Here is a 21,100-nt window from a genome sequence, read left to right as displayed (position 1 = left end):
GCAGAGGGCCAATCGGCGCCGGGGCTGCGGCCCGCACCGCCCCCTCCGGCCGGCGGTTGGTGGGGCCTCCGCGAGTGGGACAGGCGCGCTAGGAAGCGGAAGTTCCGCCGGGGCGGCGGCGCGTTCGCGGCGAAGCCGTCGCTGCTGCTGCTGCCGCCGCCGCCGCCGCCCGGAAGGACTTCCGGGGGAGAGGGGCCTGCGCACGCGCGTGGCGGCGCGAGCACGCGGCTGGGCAGCCGGCGGTCCCCGTGGTCCCGCTGGCCGGCAGCTGCCGCCCGCACGGCCGGGCGCGGGGGGGAGCTCGTTCGGCGCCTGGCCGCCGCCATGGGCCGCCGGGCGCGTGACCGCAGGCGGCAGCAGCAGCAGCAGCAGCGGCCGGAGCGGAGCGGTGACGGCGGCGGCGGCGGGGACCAAGCGGTGAGAGAGCTGGGCCGAGGCGGGGCGGGGAGGGGAGGTGACAGGGGCCCCCGGCCTGACGGTAGCGGCGTGTTTCAGGGCTGGGCCGGTGGCTACCCCGAGATCGTGAAGGAGAACGAGCTGTTCGAGCGGTACTACCGGGAGCTGGGTATCGTGCCCGACGGAGAGTGGCCCGCCTTCATGGCGGCGCTGAGGGAGCCGCTGCCCGCCACGCTGCGCATCACCGGCTACCGGAGGTAAGGGCTGCGGGGCGGGCGGGCAGCCGGCACTCCCCCCGGTGCCCGGGGCTGGCAAAGACCCGCCGTTTCTACCCGGGATGGGGGGGACCTGGTGTCCGCGGAAGGTGCGTCTCGATCCCGTCTTCTTGTGCGGGTCTCCTTGCTTTGCAGTCACGCCAAGGAGATTCTCCACTGCTTGAAGGAAAAGTACTTCAGAGAGCTGCAGGACCTGGAGGTAGATGGCCAGAAAGTCGAAATGCCGCAGTCGCTGAGCTGGTAAGTGAGTGGAAGGGAAATAAGGCGCCCTGCGTGTTCCTGACACCGAGCCTGACTAATCGGTTCCCTCCTTTCTCTGGCTCCGGCCTTTTTCCCTGTCTCTTTCCCCCCAGGTATCCAGAAGAGTTAGCCTGGCACACTAACTTGAGTAGAAAGATCTTACGTAAATCACCACAGCTGGAAAAGTTTCACCAGTTTCTGGTTAGCGAGACAGAGTGTGTAAGTTTTGAAAAGACCTTGGTTTGGGTTGTTGTTTTTTTTTTCCTTTTGTATCCACACCAGTGATTTACTTAAATGCATCATGAGAAGTTGAGACTGTAACTTTTCTCTTAAAAGTTAAGGAGCTCAGAAGAATCTGGATTTAATACCTGCTGTTGACAGTGATTCATCCCCATACTCTGGCTCATAACCACAGTTACAGATACACCACCTAAACTAATTGCTTCTTTGTCTGAGAAAGTGGAAATGAGGCCCTGTAAAACAGTCAGTTGTTGTTAGAAAACAGATGTTTGAGCTGGGTAAAAAATGCATGTGTGTACATACCAAGACTTACCTTTAGTGATGGATATTTCTCACTTGATTGAAGCCAGTTTCTCATCTCTTGAGCAGAAACTGCATCTGCAGAATGAATTAAATCAGAGTAAATATGCAATTAATTAATTAGAAGTTTTAGTGGGGTGGAATGCTGTGATTTTATATGCTAAATACTAACAAAATTTAATCCTAAATTTATATGAATGTGTTTTCAATGGCTTTTTCATTTTACTGTATGGAAATTTTAAAAAATACTGTAAAAGAAATGCATTCTTCTGGAACAGCATAAAAAGGAGTTTGCTTTGTTTTTTTCCTTTCAAGGGAAATATCAGTCGTCAGGAAGCTGTCAGTATGATCCCACCTCTGCTGCTTAGCATTGAACCTCATCATAAGGTAACTGTCACATACTGTGTGCTAGACGTGTTCTGGTTTTTTTTTTCTACAAATTACAACTGCTGATAACACAATTCTGTTTTGTGTTGGTTGATTTTATGTTTTCTTCATGAAAGCCACAACAATAAACTCAAGTTCAGATCACAAATAGACTGTCAGGGGAAACATCTGGTTTTTCAGCTTTATGTAATACTCTGTAAAAAACCCAGTTTTTAAATAGCTACATAATCTGACTGTCAAATTGTAGATGTATTTAGCTGCATCTAAGTTAAATATTAATTTTTTCAAATACATTTTAAAGTAAAATGCCTGGATTTTAACTTCCTAATACCCTTCACGTTGTGAACAGCTCTAGTTTTCCAGATCCAAATGATAGTTTTCTTTACCAGGTAGTTTTCACCCCTCTCTGCCTTTGGGAGAAGTTATAAGCTTCTGCTCTATAAATCTTGTTAGGCAAAATAATTTGGGCAAGTTGAAACACGGTCTTGATGGTGACTAAAGAACACAGATTGCTGAGTGTAACTGTGGTGTCTAAGGAATGCCCATGGCCTCTTCTAATGGCAGATTGTAAGAATGGGGATACCTGGTAGCAAACTTCCTGTTTGTACGTTAGTGATGTTTTCATGTGCCATGTTTTGCTTGCAAAATTAATCTGTCAGGTGATCTTATTCTCTTAATCTGTTGAACTAGTGAGCTACTTAGGAACGCCTGGATGCTATCTCAAGCCAACATTGTGTGTACTTCTTTAGGAAATTTTTCATGACTGCTCTTGAAGCTCTTCAGTTTTTCAGATTTCTGACCTGTACGTTTTAGAGACTCATTTGTAGATAATAGTTTTAATTTGACATTAGTGAGCTTATGTAACTTCTCAGTTTATTTTCTCCTGCTCTCACCCCAACCCACCGCGTGACACAGGGCTGATGGCAACATTACATGAGGCAAGGTCTTCTGATCTCTCTTCAGTAACTGAGAGAGATTCAGTCCTGATGTGTCACAGGTGTATTTTGAGTTCTGTCTGGAGCTGAACAGGTAGTGAATGCATTTGACTGAATATAATACCCAAATTGTGAGAGTATTTTTGCATACTGCTTGCTTATAGTGTGTGTATTAAGCCAGCAGTAGATGGGGTTTTTGCATTAAATGTTTAACTTTGGTAACTATATTTCAGTGAGCACTTTCCAAAGATGCCTGTAAGATTTCACAAATTTCCTCATAAATCAGGCTCAGGTCAGATTCTTCATCCTCTCTTGTGACAGGACAGCAAAGAGCTGCCCTAACACTGTCTTGGCTGTTCTCATGTAGGACGTTTTATGGTTCTTAGTGCCTTATTTTTCGTGCTGTTTGTTAACCACCAGAATTGCAGGTCTCTTTTCGTGCTGAACCAGCATGTTCTGTACATCATGTCTTACATGCTGATTTTCTGTCTTAACACAAGGATCAGCTTAATGACTGTCAACCCTCTCAGTAGTTGTCTTCATTTTTAATCTGCTTCTAACAACTTGCTGTGAAAGCGACTCTGTAAATGACTTCACGAACCAAGTGACGAGCCAGAAGGAAGAAATACACTGTAAATCAGGTGTTGCTGTATATGCTGTTCTGCTGCCCAGTGAGGGACTGAATACATCCCAAGTGCTGTTTCCAGGACAGAGAAATGGGAAGTTTATGCTGCCCTGATTTTTTGCTTTGAAATGCAAATGCATGAGAAGGGATAGCAGTTAATTTTTATGAAATCTATATACTCAACTGTGTTCTATAGTTTTATGTTTGATTTATTGATAGTTAAAAGCACCACTTGCTCTCAAATGTAACTTTTTCACTTAGTGTTTATGTGTATACATAAAGCTCCAGTTAACTTCATCCACTTTTGCTTATGGGCTAATAAAAGGACCATATGCCCATATTTATATTCACAGAATCACAAGGTTGGAAAAGAACTTTAAGATCATTGAGTCCAACCGCTCATGTCCTATGCTAAACCATAACCCAAAGTACCTCATCTACCCATCTTTTAAACACATCCAGGGAAGGTGACTCAACCCCCTCCCTGGGCAGCCTGTTCCAGGCCCTGACAACTCTTTCAGTAAAATTTTTTTTCCTAACATCTAATCTGAACCTGCCCTGGCACAGCTTTGTGCCATTTCCCCTTGTCCTATCTCCTGTCACCTGGCTGAAGAGACCATCACCCACCTATCTACAACTCCTTTCAGGTAACTGTAGGCAGTGATAAGGTCTCCCCTCAGCCTCCTCTGATTTCTCGTTCAGATTTTTTTCAACTGATGTATTTTTCCCTACAAACCAATGTCCTTTTTATATTGTAGACCCTCAGAGATAAAGCTGCATTGCATGATGTATACAAAGAACAGAACTTTATGGATTGTTTTTTGCTGCAGATTGGTGTTCAGAACAGCCATAATTCTGCAGGTGTATGCAGAAATACTTAATTTGAACAAGAGCACATAGTAAGTACCAAAAAAGTGCAAGGTAGCATTGTTTTTAACTTTCTGCTGTTTGTAGATCCTAGATATGTGTGCTGCACCTGGATCTAAGACTGCACAACTCATTGAAATGCTGCATGCAGACATGAACGCTCCTTTTCCCAGTAAGTCAGTCTGGAAAAACTGCCCAAACTCTTTGTGGCATTGAATTTCCTCTTTTTCTTTTAGAAGATTGCTTTCAACAGCACAAATAAGTAACTGCATTTAACTACATACTGATTTCGTATTAGTTGAGCTACATGACATGGGAAGTACCCCACTTTTTCCTTGAAACTTTCTGGGCTTCCCTGGCTTGAAGGAGAGAAATGGGTTATACATCTTCACAGTTCAGATTACAGTAAATGTTACCAGAGCTTAATTTCAGATGGTGGTCTGTGAGCCCTTGTGGCTTTAATGGTATCCTGCAAATACTGGATTAAGCTGCTTTAGCCTTAAAGTGGTCATGATATTTATCTTTTTTATAAGTTCAGAGTCTTTACTTTCAATTAATGCTCTCAGAAAATACGGACTGTAAAAAACCCCCACAAACTGTCAAGTTGAGGAGGGGAGTGTATTCTTTCTGTGTTCTGCTGGAAACCTGCTGTTGTATAGAGATTGTCTGGTGGCAGTGGAGGTTCCTTCTGTTGCAGAGGTTTTAGTTTGAGTGAGAAGTTGAAGGGCCCTTGGTTGTGTCTTATTTCCCCTGCATGCAAGCTGGTACTCTTGAGACTACACTTGAGAAATCAGTTAAACCTCGACACGCTTCATGTTAGTTTTGTGTTCAGCAAGGGGTCCTCTGTTGATCTTTGCAGTAAAAATGTCTTGTGAAAGGTATACACAACGTTGAAGATGAGGCAGCACATTCTGTATAAGTATACAGCTGTTTAGTAGTAAAACATCTTCCTGCTATTTTACGTTCCCAGAGGGTTTTGTAATTGCTAATGACGTCGACAACAAGCGCTGCTATTTGCTGGTTCATCAGGCGAAGAGATTAAACAGCCCGTGCATCATGGTGGTGAACCATGACGCCTCCAGCATTCCTAATCTCCAGATAGACGTGGATGGAAGGAAAGAGGTCCTCTTCTATGACAGGATTTTGTGTGACGTCCCCTGCAGGTATTTTACATGTAATCTTGAACACATGGGTTTTATTGCAATAAATGCAGCGCTAGAATTTTTGTGTTACCAAACTGTGGGATGTGTAGAAACTTCCAGAATATCTGAATGACTTAAACTGTCTTAGGGTAAGGGGAGACCAAATCAAGGTGAACTTTTTTTTTGTTCCAAGTGGTACTTAAATTTAGTCAGCTAAAGGGCTTCGTATTTTGAACTTGCACTCAGGATAATGAAATACAAAGGGAGCGTAAGAAGAAACAGTACAATGGTACAGCATAGGAGAGGTTAAAATGTGAGAGGGACTGTTCATTTTTTGCTGCTGTGACTTGGATATGAAGTGAGTTTTACCCACAAATAATAAAAATCTGGTTAAACTCTGTTACAGTGGAGATGGAACCATGAGGAAAAACATTGATGTGTGGAAGAAGTGGACGACACAAAACAGTTTGCAGCTCCATGGGTAAAAATGCTTATTACACATCTGCACGTCTTTCATTTCTCTCTCCGCCTTTTCCTCTGTCTTTAACATCTGTGTGCTTTCATATGTTAATATATGACAAAGCAGAGACCAAGATGAGTTGGCTTTCTCTCAGATCAAGAGCTTATGTGCTACTCAGAGGAAGTGCAGTGTTTCAAGTGTGAGGTCAACGTCCAGTGGAGTGTGTGAATATAAATTCCTAGAATTCTTTTGAATATTTAACACACTGATATTTATTGAATTAATTTAGACAAGCAGCTAATAAAACAGGGAACAAATAATTTTGTTGTGTCACATTTAGGCAGGTTAAACACTTTTGAAAAATACAGAAACTTGTAAAATTTAATAGTAATGTTTTTAATGCCTTTGGACTGTTAGAGAGCATGTGTAAATGGTTTTAGTTACCTGAGACTGATTTGTGTTAACTGATGGTGTGTACTTAGCCCGGTGCATGGTGAAAAGCAGTAATTTAAGCACAGATGAAAAAGCTTAGGGCAATTCACTGTGCATTTGTACCAAGCTGGGAATGCAGTCTGTGATTCAGCTGATCTGTGGTTACTTGCTGTTTGGTAACTCATTTGTAATTGCAGGTTTTATTTTAGTTGTAAGTCAGCAGGTAGGGTATAAGCTGGTGATCCAGATCAGCCTCCTTTTCTCAGGAGGCCAGTGCTAGCTAAGCTGTGTCATCCATAATATTTGTAATGATCAGATTGCCTCTCATTTTAATTCAGAGAAGAGAAGTAAGGTTATGGGGGCTATTTTTCTAATATTGAGTACTTTATAAAATTGATGGGGCACTAGAAAGAACAAAATGTTAAAAGTTACCATGCAGTAGAGTTAACCTTTGACCTAATTGCTGTTGTGTGTAATTGTGAGTGAGTCTGCACTGTAGACTGCACTACTGACTTAGTTTAAAACTGACTTTAATTTGTGTGCTGGTGACAGCTGCGGGGCATAGTGTGTGCTGACCTAGGCAGTGGAGAGTTACTGTGTCTGCAGTACAGCTTCACCTGTAAGAAATTCTGTGGCAAGCCTGTCTGGTGCTGAACAGTACCTGTCTGGACCAAGGGTGTTCTGTTAGCTTGCAGCTGAGAATTGCCACCCGTGGTGTGGAGCAGCTGGCTGAAGGCGGGAGGATGGTCTATTCCACCTGCTCGCTGAACCCCATCGAGAATGAGGCTGTGATCGCGTCTCTGCTGGAGAAGAGTCAAGGTGAGGCCGTGAGCTTGGGCAAAGTGGGGACATCTTTCCTTCTCAGCCCAAAAAAGGGTGTCTAGGTAATGTGCTCCTGGTGTGCAAAACTGCTGCGGCAAGGGTTTGGTGAGAGTTCCGTTGGTGTTGGTGTGAGCAGTCTTCTTGAATGAGCCAAAGTGTCGGGTGCAGGGGTAAAAACCGAGGAAGTTCTGTTAATGATTCACAAAAGGCTTCTGCAGATGAATGGAGTTCAGTCTGTGTGACCTGGCTTCTGCCAACGGATTCCACTGGTTGGAGTTCCTGTCTGCTGTTCCTGTTCCCTGTGGAAAACACAGGGTGGGACATTACTGCTGCACACCGTAGGAGTAGAAGCCCAGGCTGCTCTTAAGCAGTTAGAGGAATGTTACTGTGCACCAGTAGGTGGGAGTCACCAATAGCTTTGGCATCCTTTGACACCTATTTTGACATGCCTGGAATGTCCTAAAGCTCGTGACTTTTTTCACACTTTCGACTTGAACATGAAGGCTTGCATAATTTACTTTGAAGTCTCCATCACCTTAAGTAACAAGAGGTGCAAAAATTAAGATGAGCCAGGAAGCTCCACTGCATCAGTTCACTACAGTAGGGTTTAATAACACAGGTTTCTGGTCTTGAGCTGACATAGGCTGTATTTTTCCAAGTCAGTAACCTGAATTTTGGAGGCGTCTAATTGGATTTTGCGTTAAAAGTTTCACAGTTTGTTAAGCTGAGCCTTGTACAGAGCAGAAGCAGCTAAATTACTCTGGGAGCTGAGCTGGTTCTGGAAGTTGGATAGCCTGTTGTGTGTAACGTTTCTGTTTCGTTGGTCACTATTCTGGCCTCAAATCATGCTTGAAATTTTATTGTGTCCCAAACAGCAGTTTAGCTAAAAAGTCTTCAGATAATTAGGAATTGACTATTTAATTTCCACTCAAAGGACTTTTTCATTTAGAGGTACTGTTTTTGGCAGACTGACTGAAAAAACAACATAGATGTGTTTCCAGTAAATTATAGTATGCTTGGCTTATTGAAGGCTCTAGTGTGCCAGAGTTGAGTTTATTGGTGACAAGATTGGAAAGCAGAAAGGACTAGTTTGGATGGGAGAATGAAGCAGTGTGGATGTTGATGGTGGCCAACAACTGTGTTATTTGGGGCAAATTCAGTACTTGGAAGTAAGGATCTTAACTGCAGCATTGGGCTGTGGCGTTTGGATCCTGTCTCTGCCCAGTGAGGGTATTTTGAAGCTTACTTGGAGGCTATGGTGTGTCCCAGTGAGCAAACGTAAAACCCTTTAGGCTTGAACATAGGGGTAGCTAAAGAAGGTTGGGGTAGCAGAGTGTCCTGCAAGGGGCATTGGACCTCAAGGATTTGCTCAGGTGAGTCCGGAGGGTTTGTTGGTTATTTGGTCTTAACTGAGTTCCTGGCACTGTGTCACACTGCTGCTGGTGGAGCTTCTCTCTGGGAATTGTTCTTCTGCTAGACCCTTTAATGGCTGAGCAGTCCGATGCCGTCTTGAGGCATCAGTTGAAGTCATGCCATAGGTAGGCAGGAATATTCAAAGGATGAACACATAGTTCCAAGTTTATTCAGATTTGAAATGTCATTTTGGAATTCATCTGTGAATTCATGTATCTTTCATTTTTTTTAAAAAACTTGCTTAAACTGTCACTGTAAGTGGTTAGTCAAGCAGCACAGGCTGATAAATTGCATACAACATGAGGAAAAGCCTACCTGATTGATTGTTAAGTGAGTACTCAGAGTCACAAAAAAGAATTTTTAAGGTTTTTCTTCACCTATTTAAACAATAAACTTTTATACCATTATTTCTGGAGCAGTTTAAAGTTTTTATTTATTTGATTACATTATGCACTGTTGATTTTTTTTCCAATAATCTGTTGTGGTTTAGGCACATAGTCTTTTGTCCTGCTAGGTTTATGGTACTTACCTTCCTGTTAATCAGTTTGGAACTTTCCATTTGAAAAATAGTAAATTGCTTTTCCTCTCACACTGGAATATATTAAGCTTGTGTGTCTATCAGAATACATCAAGCATTTTAAAAAGCTTAGTCATCCCAAAAGTGCACTTCTGCAATAAAATACTTAAATCCAACTTCTAAGTGAGAAGATAAACTTCTGTGGTTGCACTGCCTGGAACACTGATGTGTTGTAGTGTATTACTCTATGCAGCTGCTATGAAAAGTATCTAACCATTATGTTTTGGTTTATTTATAGGTTGCAAAATTCTGTAGTTACTATGAACAGGCCTTGCCATGTTTCATGTTGATTTGAATGGTAATTGTATAACATTTTGTTCCTTGAAAAGGTTTAAAAAGTAATGGTCTTGAAATGGTCTTAAAACCTGAAGGAAAATTATTTTTTAGTCAATTAGAAGCACAAGTCTCAAATTCTTTTCATGGATGTTTATGTTCTTGGGGTTTCAGGTGCCTTAGAACTTGCTGATGTCTCTTCTGAGCTACCAGGTTTGAAGAGGATGCCAGGACTTACAAAATGGAAGGTACTCGTGTGATATTTCTGGGATGTTCTTCCTCTGTTGTGTCGTGTCAAACTAGGGGAACTTTGAAGTGTAAAATTTCAGAAGATTGGATTGAGCTGAAGTAATGGTACTGATTTGTTGTTTAGGGTTGTAGATGATAAAGCATTGTAGAGGAGAGGGTTAAAAATCTTTCTGATGGCAAGTTCTCATCTGCCCTCTTTTTCCTCTGGCTTTTCTTTGCTCTGTCACCTATGCTTTCTTCATAAATTCCCCTTTCTGTTGCACGCAGTGTGTGGCCTGTAGATGGCAACGTAATTTCAGCCACTTAAGTTATCCCTCTTCACGGTCTGTGAGCGTTGGGTTCTGTGGTTCTTCAGCTGGTCCATTTGAATCATTTGGAAGTAAAAGCTGTTAAACCCTTTCTGGAAATAAGCTATAAAAACCACACTTACGTGAGTAATCCGAGAGTATTAATAGAATCCTGTATTTCATTCCAGGCCTTATGTGATTTCAGTTCTGGAAACAGATTGGTAGGGAGGGACAGAAAATCCCAAAGCTTCTTCAGCTTCCTTTTAAGAGCATAATCAAGAAGAGTGGAAGGCCATTCTGGTAGTAGGGAAAGAGGCTTTGATTAAATTTTAATTATGAGTGAGTGCCTTTACAGTGCCATTGGTTGGTCTGACTTCACTCACCATTTTACTAGTCCCTTGCAGTGGCGCCTGTGTGTAGGCTAATGAACAAGATGCAAGCAATAAAGACTTGCTTATGTCTGTCACTGGAAATCCAGCTTAGAAACTGATTTCCTTCTTACAGTTCCAAATTTTATGCTTGTACCTGAAGGATAAATGTAAAATACATGATTGTGTCTCTGTATATAATCTTAATTTTACATTTTTCTTCTTCTTCTGCATAAGGCTACAAAACGAATACATAAAGATCACTAAGAGTATATGATATTCTGTGTGACATTTATTTGCAGTTGAAATATAAATCTCCCTAATTGGTATTTTAAAAAGTAGGCTAATAAAATCTGTTGAAAACTGGCAAGATTCCCTTCAGCTCGTACTTGCTGATCCTGTGTTTTTTTCAAGCCTCATTGGCTAGCTTGTCATTGAAAGTATTAGTTTGCTTTGGTGCCATTTTTACTTAGTGGGGTCTTTTGTTTGCTGATGAAATGTCTATTCAATGGAAGCTCTGTGACTTAGTGGTGAACTGAATATTCCTAAGCACCAGTTGACTGTAAATCTCTGGAAACAGCAAAATAAACATAAGGGTTTGTTCAAAGGACACTTAGGTGCTTGGAAATAACATTCAGTGCTCTGTCCTTAAACCGGATGATGCGTGAACACAATTGAATTATTTCAGAATCTTGAAGGAAAAGTGAACTTGTTAACTTCAGAAATGTTATTTGCTTCTGCAATGCTTTTGGTCCTTATTCCACCCTAGCAAGAGGCTGGCAAAATGTGTGGTAGAGAAGATTTTGGTATGTTCTTTGATGCTTTGTCATTCCAGCAGTTACACTGTGTGTTTAGACTGGTCAACCAAAACTGAACAGACCAGGGCTGTTAGGTGCTTGTTCCAGTACATCCAAAATAGTTCTAGATTTGTTTGTACTTCCAGTTACTTATCAGTCCTGTTGTTTGTTTCACTGAAGCTGAACTCATAACTCTGAAAGAACAGCAGTTCACTATCACAGTCTATCTTGCCTCCATCTAGCAATATGACATGTAGCATATTTCGACACGAGGTACTAATTCTGGAAGCACAGTCATTTCTATTTCAGGAGCATGCAAAGGCGCAATATTTTAGGTGTTATCTGATCGGTGGCTGAGAAATGCCAGCCTTCATGATGCTGAAATCTGTGTTGTAATGTCCTTAATGAAACTGTAATCTCAGTAAATCTTATTTTCCAGTTTCCAGTAGAACACTTAATTAAACTTCAAGACAATCACAGCGAGATATATAAAAATGTTTCGTCATAGTTGCCAGTCCTGAAGTCACCATCTCTGACTTCAGTATTACGTTACCCTAACAACAAAACCAACAAGCTTTCATTTCAGTCATTAAGTTTATGCATTTGCCCCACACATTCCTGGATGTGACCTTTCTTACAGCCCTAGCCTACTCTGAAGAACTTATTTTACTGTATAAGAAAATAGCTTCTTTTTCTTTTTGGCATCTGAACCTCGGTTTGAAAGTATTTTAATTACAGCTTGCAAGATGGTAACCCATATGCTTCACAGTATTTGTATTTACTCTTTTGCAGGTAATGCTGAAAGATGGGCAGTGGTTTGAAGAGTGGAAAGACGTGCCTTCAAACAGACAAACACAAATACGTCCCACTATGTTCCCAGTAAAAGACGAAGAGAAGCTGAAGGCAATGAATCTGGAGCGTTGGTAGGTTTTCCCAGAGTAGATTTCATGAGGATTTGATGGTTGCCTTGTATGGTGGCAGGCAAATTATACTTGGGAGGTCAGGTGAGGAATGTGTTGCAGTAAGGACCTATGCTTGTGTAGGTCTGAGTATATTTTGGTTGTTTCATCTCTAATGTCAGTACATGACACTTAAATTCCAGTGAACTGAAAGAAATTACTGAAAGTTGCTTACAAGGAATAAGTGCTCACACAAATTCTTTGCATCCAGTAGAGATATGTAGCCAAAAATACTGTAAAAGTATGGAAAACTTTAACATTTTAACAGTGTGACTTATTTTCTATGAAAGATTTGCCATAGCTGTAATAAAAATAGTGTTAAGAAATGAGTCATTAAAGCTCAGATGTGAATGGTGAAATGTATGTGCTGCGCTGGTGTGAGTTATTTTGCCAGAATACTCTATTTTAGATCCTGTTTCTAGCTTGATAAATTAAATCTGTGCAGTCCTCCTGGGAAGACTTAGTTTACCCTGAAAATAAATATGAATGTGACACTTCTAGTACTTTGTCAGAGCCTGAATACTGATGAAGAATACTTTGCAACATGTATTTGTTTTCTCCCTCCCTAGCCTTAGGATATTGCCCCATCACCAGAACACGGGAGGTTTCTTTGTGGCTGTGTTAATAAAAAAGTCTCCAATGCCATGGAATAAACGCCAGCCTAAGGTAACTTAAAGTAAGAGCTCAAATGTGAAATTTTAGTAACATTTCTGGAATCTTTTTGAAAGCTTGCATACTCGAACTGTTTTGTATCTGCCCTTCAGTGTGTCAATTAAAAATAAATTCCTAAATCCCTTAAGGACTTCAAAAAAAATTAAATATCTCTTTTCAAACTAAAAAGGGGGATTTTGAAATGATAGCAAATCAGCAAGATAAAACTTGAACCTAAAATTAAGGCTTTAAAAGAATTACAGAAGCAGATTAGATTGAATAGCTAAAGCTGTCACTTCCTTCAGCTGTGTGTGGTCCCTCTGCTGAAGGCTTTTTTCTGTTGTGTTGTAAGCTAATTCTGATTTCAGTTTAGTTTACTCTGTGGCTGTTTGCTCAGGAGTGATTCACTAGCAGATTAGTCTAGCAGATCAACAGTAAGGGGAATTGATGTAAAACTGTTAGGAGCAGCAGCAGCTTCAGCCATCTGACTTTAATCCATTTGTTGTCAATTGTCTTTAAAATCCTGTCAGTAGGATTTGAAGTTGACGTGATTTATTTCGTCCCTTAGGTTGCTCATTTCTTTGAGAGAAACTTTCTGTGTGAATCCCTTTTAGCTGTTTATTTGATTTGCTTCACTAGAACACCTTATGGGTAAAATGTATGTGATGTGGCAGTAAGGGAAAAGCGTCATCCAAAGAACTTCTGCTGCTCCTAGCTTGATGCTGCAGCACTTACGGAAAGCGTACGGCAGCAGGATGTGTGTGTCACTGGGTGCTAGGAGGAGCGCAGCAGATCCCAACTTAAAATAGTTTTCTCTGGGAATGCTGGAACATGATTCTGTAAATGGCACAAAAATAGCTTTCTTGGACAGTTGGTAAGAAGTTGTCCAAGGTAAATGCAACTTAAAATGATATCTTCATTTAGTAATCAGATTAACTCCCCAGTGGATCTGTCTAAGCACTTAGAAATTGCTAAGAAATAAGAGATATATTAAGATATATATTAAAAGAGAACACAGGTACCTTTTGTTTCAAGTTAGATGCTACCTGCTTTGCTGAAAATACTATAATTTGAAATAGGTTCATCAGAAATTACCACAAAGGACAGGAGATGCTGAAGTAACGGCAGCTAATTCAGGTAACGGTGCTGAATGTGTCAGTGAAGAGCCAGCACTTGCTGAAAACGACGAGCCTAAGAAAGTGCAAGAGTTGCAGAATTCAGACACTGAGCAAAGCAAGAAGGAAGGAGTGTGTGGGTAAGAGACCATGTCCAAGTATTTTGGTCTATGGCAGCTTCATAATTGCTGAGTATTCTACAGTCCTTTTGTTACTGGACTCATTTAAAAGTCGATCAAGAAGATCTAATGAATTGGCTCAGTTGTCCTATGTTTCCATGTTTTCTGTCTTGTGTTTCAGCAAGTTAGGAAAATAACCACTTCTATTAGCATCTGCAAAGTCTGTTAGTCCTTTCTTTGTTCAGGAAAGAACTACTTTCAGAAGCTAACCTTTGGAAGGTCTTTACTGTCTTCACAATTACTCCCTCAGAAATCTCTGCTTACTTGCTTTTGTGATTTTTGTTTTCAAGCACTGCTTTCACTCCCTTATTTTAAGAAGTTAAATTGTGGGTACTGTTGTCTCAGTGAAACACAGGGAAATGTCAGTGTTGTTTGGCATGCTACTGTTACCATAAGGCAAGTATTGACTAAGTGGATTGAATTACAATGATTTTAAACCAAGTCCTTTTACTGAAATTGACAGTGCAATGCTACTTTCTTTTTTAGGCCACCACCATCTAAAAAAATGAAGTTGTTTGGTTTTAAAGAAGACCCTTTTGTGTTTCTCCCTGAAGATGATCCATTATTCCTTCCTATCCAGTAAGAAAAAAATGTTTCTATTTTGGCAGTAAGATTTCTAGTAGTTTAGGAATATTAGTAGTTCAGTTCATCACCAAAGATGGGTCTGGTTGGTCGTACATCAAACGTTTTCCCTAACATTGCACCAGGTGCTCCTCTCCTCAACATTTAAACAGTTCTTAAATGAAAATAGCCAACTGTAGTTCATGCTGGAAATTTCTGTGTGTATCTTAGTGGCTGTGGCAACTTGTCTTTTCTGATGTCGTGCACTTTAGAAAGACTTAACCTGTGTGTTCTGGAGTCAGAACGCTGGGTGTTTGCAGAGGTAGCCTGAGGAAACGGGCCCTTGGAGCGTGCAATTTCATTGTTCAGTTAATCAAAACAAGTGTTATGGCCACAGGAAGTTTTATGCCTTGGACCCATCATTTCCCAAGATGAATTTACTAACCCGAACTCAAGAAGGGAAGAAGAGGCAGCTGTACATGGTTTCTAAGGAGCTGAGGAACGTGCTGCTGAACAACAGTGAGAAGATGAAGGTATGGTTCATCCCTTCAGGTTTTCCCAGTGAAGATCGTAAGCATCAGTGGATGTCTCCCTGAACTTCATTGCCAAGCTTATTTTTTCTGTAGAGGATTAGCCCTCTGATCGGCCTTTTCTTCTTTTAGGCTGAATGAATGTTTTCCTCTCTATCCCTCCTCTGTTAAAGAGATTAAGAGTTGTCTGAGAGGTAAATGACGGTCTCCAAGATTAAAATCGGTATGTGTTTTGGCAGATGGAAGGGAACGTAAGAGTAGAGGAAGGGAATATGTAACTGCAGTGTGCATACCAGCATTGTTACGTGGCCTTCAGATACAACAGTGTCAGTGTAAACTGGTGAAGGTATTTATGAGATCCTTAATTATAAAAGGATTAAGAGCTTTGAAAGTCTACCAAAACTAACTGATAACTCCAGTGAATTATTAGCTGGCCGTGTTACACGGGGACATTGTTTCAAAGGAATAACAACTGAATATTCTGGAAGGTTTTGAAGCTGAATGACGGTGGGATAAAAAACAGTTTTTGTGGATTGGAGGGAAAAATAATTTGTTTAATGTGACTCCCTGTGGAAAATGCCTTCCAAATGAAAAAGGTTTTTCTTAAAAGTTGTTGCATACATTAGAATGAGGTCATTAGTCCAGCTTCCTTCCTGCCCCAAGCCCAGCCAACTTCAAAGCTCGATCAGATTTGGTTCACGGCCTTATCCAGCCAAATAATGAAAATTCCCAAGGATATTCATTACATCTTTTCTACAGAACTTTGAGATGGATAAATAATTATCCTTTTATCCCATGTGCAGGAAACTGACAAAATTTTAAGAAACTGGTATGTTTTACTAGGCAGTAAGACTTTGAGTACCACAAAGGATACAGTGTCCTAATACTAAGCACTTGTGCATTTTTAAAATCCCATCCTTCACTGACTTTCCCAGAATCACCCAGGAAATTCTTACTCAAACTAACATTAAAATTAGATCTGAATAGTTCGTTGCCCTCGTTTTCAGGTGAACACTTCCTCACAGTGTTCAGTTTTCAACGTGGAAAGGAGTAAAATGTGTTTATGTTGAGCTAGAACTATGCTTTGATAATGGCATTCCTTTTTCCCTGGAGTGAATCGTCACATGAATTTAATTCACTGTCCAGCATAAATGAACAAGTATTACAGCAGGATTCTCCTTTCTTCCTCCTTTTAGTGAAACAGTTGAGGAAAAGCCTAGTTCAAAGTGGTGATTTAGAATTTATACTCCTTCATGATGCGTATTGGCTTTGCCTTGGCAGGTTATTAACACAGGAATCAAAGTCTGGTCTCGCAACAGCGATGGGGAACAGTTTGGATGTGCCTTCAGACTAGCACAAGAGGTAATTATGTAGCATTGTCTTGTTGAAGGAGATATTTTTGTTTCCTCTGGAGCCTGTAGCACAGCTGGCATTAACATTGTCACATTAATGACAATTTGCATTTTCAGTATGGTTTAAAATGTGTGAAAAATGTTTTCTGATATAAACTAAAAGACATACTTGTTTCTAACATTTTTCCCTCAGAAAGTAGAGCTTGCACTTTGAAATAATTGTAATTTTTTATCAAACAGGGAATTTATACTCTGTACCCGTTTATTCATGCAAGGATTATAAATGTCTGCATAGAAGATGTTAAAATTCTGCTAACCCAGGAAAATCCGTTCTTAAGTAAATTCAGCAGTGAAACACAGAAGAAAGTAAAAGACATGGGTAAGCCTTCTAATTTGGTTAAGTTCATCTTAGATATACTTGTTAATTAGGTTCATAAACATTACTGAAACCCAGTGTGCTGCTAGAAATTGTAGCCCTTTCTGATCACGACCTTTAATGTTTGTCAACTCTGGAGAACAGAAGAGTTGCCGGACTTGTGACCTCAGTGAAGCAGTGCTGAGAGACAGCCTTTCAAATACCTGCTGAACAAAGGTTTTATGTATGCCTGTCTGTGCTCTGCCTGAAACCCTTTGTTTGTCACCTGCAGTTGTTTGTCACCAGTTTATCTATCAAATACAGGTAGTCAGAGTGGATTTTCTTAAATATGGGGAGCAATGTCTACTCACATGGTTTTCAGGCTTCTGTTAATTTATGATATGTTATTTCCAAGTTGTCGCTCTGGTTCTTGTGCTTCAGTGTTTGATGGGACAATACAGGAAGAACAATTTTTCAGAAGTCTTACATTCATTTCATTAAAGCAAAAGCTGCTTGCTAGATTCACTGAGTAAACTAATCCACTATGTGACTTTGTATTTTAATTTGAGGATTGGGAGGGAGCAGGGGAGGCGGGTTTTTTTATAACTATATAGATACTTCGGTCTGTGGGGGAAAAAAGTAGAAGAAAAAAAGGAATAGAAACCTGTTATTGTCTATAGTTCACTGGACTGATACACATCACTGCTATTCTTCTCATGTTGTGTGGCTGTCTTAAACTTGTTTTCTTGAACATTTTCAAATTACACTTGTTTCAACACTGTAAGAAGTAACACAACTGTTTTGTTTTTCTCTCCCCCTTTCCCTGTAGCTATGGGCAGTATAGTTCTGAAGTATGACCCAGACCCTGAGTAAGTAGATGTGTTACTTTCCATTTACACAGTTTTAAAACTTGGACAATAATTTATTCAGCCAAATCCAAGTGGAGGCATAGGGATGCAGTGAGATCAACTTAAAGCCAGACAGCTTACAAAGAGTGGGTTCTGCCAGAGGTCCCCAGTATCACATGTATTTTTGTTTCCCTGTGAAGTCCAGAAACTCTTGAGAAATTTTAAATGTCTTGTTATTGCTTGTATTGGATTTGAAACTGGACTCAGAAAATTATTTTGCCTGATGCAGAAATTTAACAGCAATGAGGTTTTGGTTTTGTGGGTTTGTTTAGTTCTTGGGTTTTTTCCCCTTGCTTGCTTGTAGACAAGCAAGTAACTGTTCAGATACTATCAGGGCATGCCTGTAAAATTCTATTTTGAAGATAAACTTTCTCCCAGCTGACCAAACATAACTGCTTGTTTGTAGAAAACCTGAGGATCTTCAGTGCCCTATAGTGCTGTGCGGTTGGCAGGGAAAGACGTCGCTCCGTGCCTTCGTGCCCAAGAATGAGAGGCTGCATTACCTGAGGATGATGGGAGTGGAAGTGTTCAAAGCAAAGAGGAAGGAGGAAGAATCTGAAAGTAAAACAGAGGAAGAAGTTCAACATAGGCTGGCACAGATAGAGGAAGGAATGGATGTGGAAGATAAAGAACATGATTTAGTCACAAAAATGGAAGCAGAAATAGGTGAAGAATCTTCCCATAGTCCTGTGGATAGCAGTGCTATGGAAGTAGAAAACAAAACTGAGGATTTAGATCAATCTAGTAAAAATGCCAACACTCACGTAAGCCAGGAGAGCAAAGACACGGATATGAGTAATGTGAAAGGTTAAGTTTCTTTATTACCGGAGAGCTTCCGTGAGGCTCACATCCAGACTTCTGCTTTTAGCATGGAAGTATATTTTAAAATTTCAGTTGGAATGGGATGTTTCTCTTTTAAAGTTTTGCCTATTTTATTTTTTAAATGAAAGCTATAAAGATACTCCTCTTCAGCTGTGTTGTCTTTTTACCGTTTGAAGCTCCGTGTTACTGGTGGGTTTGTTTCTCCGTTGCTGGCAACAGACCAGGCACCAGTAAAATCTCAAGCCTGGATTCCAAATGGAATAATGGTAGGTGTGAATGCACTGCCTGTGTAACTGGTCAGGGATTCCTTCAGAAGCAGAAAGGGGGTTCTTGCAAAGCACATGAGTTCTAGAAATCAGTTTTTTTCTCGTAAGACTGCTTACCCCACCTACTGCCCAGGCTGGTGGCTACTCACACAGGTTCTTTAACAGATAAGGAAGGGAGTCAGTGTGAGTATGCATACAAATGCATGTATGGGCTGCCTAACAACCTGGCTGACATTTATTCACCCTAAAACTGCACAGCATCCTGGGGAGAAAAATAATGCAGAATGCTTTTCACCAGAGACTGGCGTCTCAGATTCTTCCTCAGTATGGTGAGTTGCTTGACGGGCACAGCTAATGGATGTCCTTGACTACATGTTTAGGTAGGCTGAGCATGCCTCATACCTAGAAACGTGCCTGCTTAAGGGTTTGTGATTGCCCCTGAAATCTACTGCGGTCATCTGTTTTTTTCTCTAATTTCTTCACATAGGAGTCATCTCTGATTTTTACAACTTACCTTTGATAGCTGTAACAGTGGTGTGTATATGTATTGTTGTGTTGTAGATGTTTAGAAGGTTATTAGGTAGCTCCAGAAGGGTAATACACTTAATTGGACTTAAAGAAGAATAAATTAGTTGGCTACCTCAGAAACTTAGAATATAAATTCCATCCTCTGTGGCTTAGTATAGGGGGATGTAGTATATATATATATATACTTAGTGTATATGCTCTTCATACTTGTATCAAGTTGAGCTGAAAGTGGCCATCGGTTCAAAGTTTTGTCCTCCACTAGGAGGACCATGGTGACACAGATCTTTTTTATTGCTTGTCAAACTAAGCTTTGCCCTGTGTATTTCTACTGATGGAAGTCCTAATGCATCTTGGATCCATTTGCTGTGCCTTGCTACACCAGACTTTCTGAAGCCTGCCCTTGAACTACTTCAGCAGGAGTATTCTGGAGGGAGAGACGTAACAGTGAAATAATGCCATGTCCTCTGATATTAGTCTCGTGCAATGAAGACCACTGACAGGACTCATTTCCCTCCTGAGAGCCTGTAAAATAGGTCAATAAAAAGTCAGTTCCAGCCCTTGTATTTTGCTAAGCTTTGACCTTGTTCTTTGAATTGAGAGCTATGATTGGACAGGTTCTTTTTTTGGCAGCTCCTTAGGCTGAGGAGCAGCAGAGCAGCATTTTCCTTTTGGATGGAGATGTAAACAAAGTACAGTTTTTAATTCCTAAAAGTATATGAGTTTAAAAAACCACAGCAACTTGTTTCCATACCCTTGCTGACACACTGGGATTTGAAATGGGAGAAGGATAGAAGACAGGTGTCATTTAGGTCTCATCACCATCCTGGTCTACAGTATGTGTCCCTGAGTGTGACTGCTTTTAATCCAGCTGATATTTTTATGCTAAAATTATCAGAAGGTCACATATTAGAACTTATGTAAAGAAGCCAGAGTTTGCTTTGAGTTATGCCTGCTGGTACTATAAACTGAAGTCCCCGAGCAGCAGTTTAAGCTTCCTTTCAGTCAGTGACTTCAAGGCCACAATTTTATGACAAGTTAAGCTGATAAGAATACTTGGTGATACAGACGGGCCAGGCAATAAATCAGCATAAACCTAACTACAGGAAATGAACAGACCTGGGAGTTTTTTCTTCTTTTTTTTTTTTACCTTAGCACTGGCAGGCTAAAAGGAGAGTAGAAAGCTTTTATCTGAGAACTAAAGAAAAGTAGGTTCTTGGATCATAAACTGTCTGAAATCAGGCCTGATTTACACTTCTAATAGAATAAAAGTCCACATCTGTATCATTTTAAATCCTTTCAGTAGGCCCATTTTCCTGCATTATCTATGAAATTTTGCTTTGCTTTTGGCTTTTTTTAAGCTTTGGGGAGTTTTGGGTTTTTTCCTGTCAAGGGCAAATGGGAGATCTCAGCCAAGAAAACGGGAATCTAATCTGACTTGCAGTTTGTATCTCAAACCCAAAGGCTGCAGAATTTTAGATACTTATACCAGTTGCTCTGTCCCAGTTACTCCTGCCTTGATTTCCAGAAAGAAAGATGCACAGAACTCTAGGTAGTGGCTGAAAATGCTGTCCTAGCTTCCCAGACCTAGTGAACGAAATGAGCTTGGGTGCTTGGTGAAAGGAGATGTGTTTTGTTTGTCTCTGCTGGGTAATGTGCTACTGCAGTTCTTGCAGTCAGGTGGCTGAACCTCTGCTTGGCTGATTTTGAATGTGGGTTACTGCAAATAATGTAAAAGGAAGATGAAAGAGAAGTGATACGCAGTGTTAGAAAGTCACTAGTCTTAGAAATT

General features: G+C 40.8%; 1 protein-coding gene across 1 annotated transcript; it reads left to right on the top strand.

Moving 5' to 3' along the window:
* Window positions 1–300: 300 nt before the first annotated feature.
* Window positions 301–18,660, top strand: NSUN2 (NOP2/Sun RNA methyltransferase 2). The gene is made up of 19 exons (XM_084280600.1): window positions 301–417; window positions 496–653; window positions 807–911; window positions 1,025–1,130; window positions 1,767–1,838; window positions 4,353–4,437; window positions 5,236–5,428; window positions 5,814–5,888; window positions 6,988–7,118; window positions 9,559–9,632; window positions 11,878–12,008; window positions 12,614–12,710; window positions 13,775–13,950; window positions 14,476–14,568; window positions 14,948–15,083; window positions 16,362–16,442; window positions 16,673–16,811; window positions 17,617–17,656; window positions 18,102–18,660. The coding sequence occupies exons 1-19, from the start codon at window positions 325–327 to the stop codon at window positions 18,505–18,507; spliced, it is 2,391 nt and encodes a 796-aa protein (XP_084136726.1). The 5' UTR covers window positions 301–324; the 3' UTR covers window positions 18,508–18,660.
* The last annotated feature ends 2,440 nt before the right edge of the window (window positions 18,661–21,100 follow it).

This window comes from Gallinula chloropus (genome assembly GCF_964237585.1).
Source record: "Gallinula chloropus genome assembly, chromosome: 2".
Classification (NCBI taxonomy): domain Eukaryota; kingdom Metazoa; phylum Chordata; class Aves; order Gruiformes; family Rallidae; genus Gallinula; species Gallinula chloropus.
This window is presented reverse-complemented; position numbering and strand designations above follow the sequence as displayed.

What these genes read in the sequence shown, in the direction of transcription:
- NSUN2 (XM_084280600.1), top strand. Translation starts at nt 325, where the DNA reads ATGGGCCGCCGGGCGCGTGACCGCAGGCGGCAGCAGCAGCAGCAGCAG. An exon ending in GCAATGAATCTGGAGCGTTG is followed by an intron (nt 12,009 to 12,613) that starts GTAGGTTTTCCC and finishes CTCCCTCCCTAG; the next exon opens with CCTTAGGATATTGCCCCATC. An exon ending in CCATTATTCCTTCCTATCCA is followed by an intron (nt 14,569 to 14,947) that starts GTAAGAAAAAAA and finishes TTATGGCCACAG; the next exon opens with GAAGTTTTATGCCTTGGACC.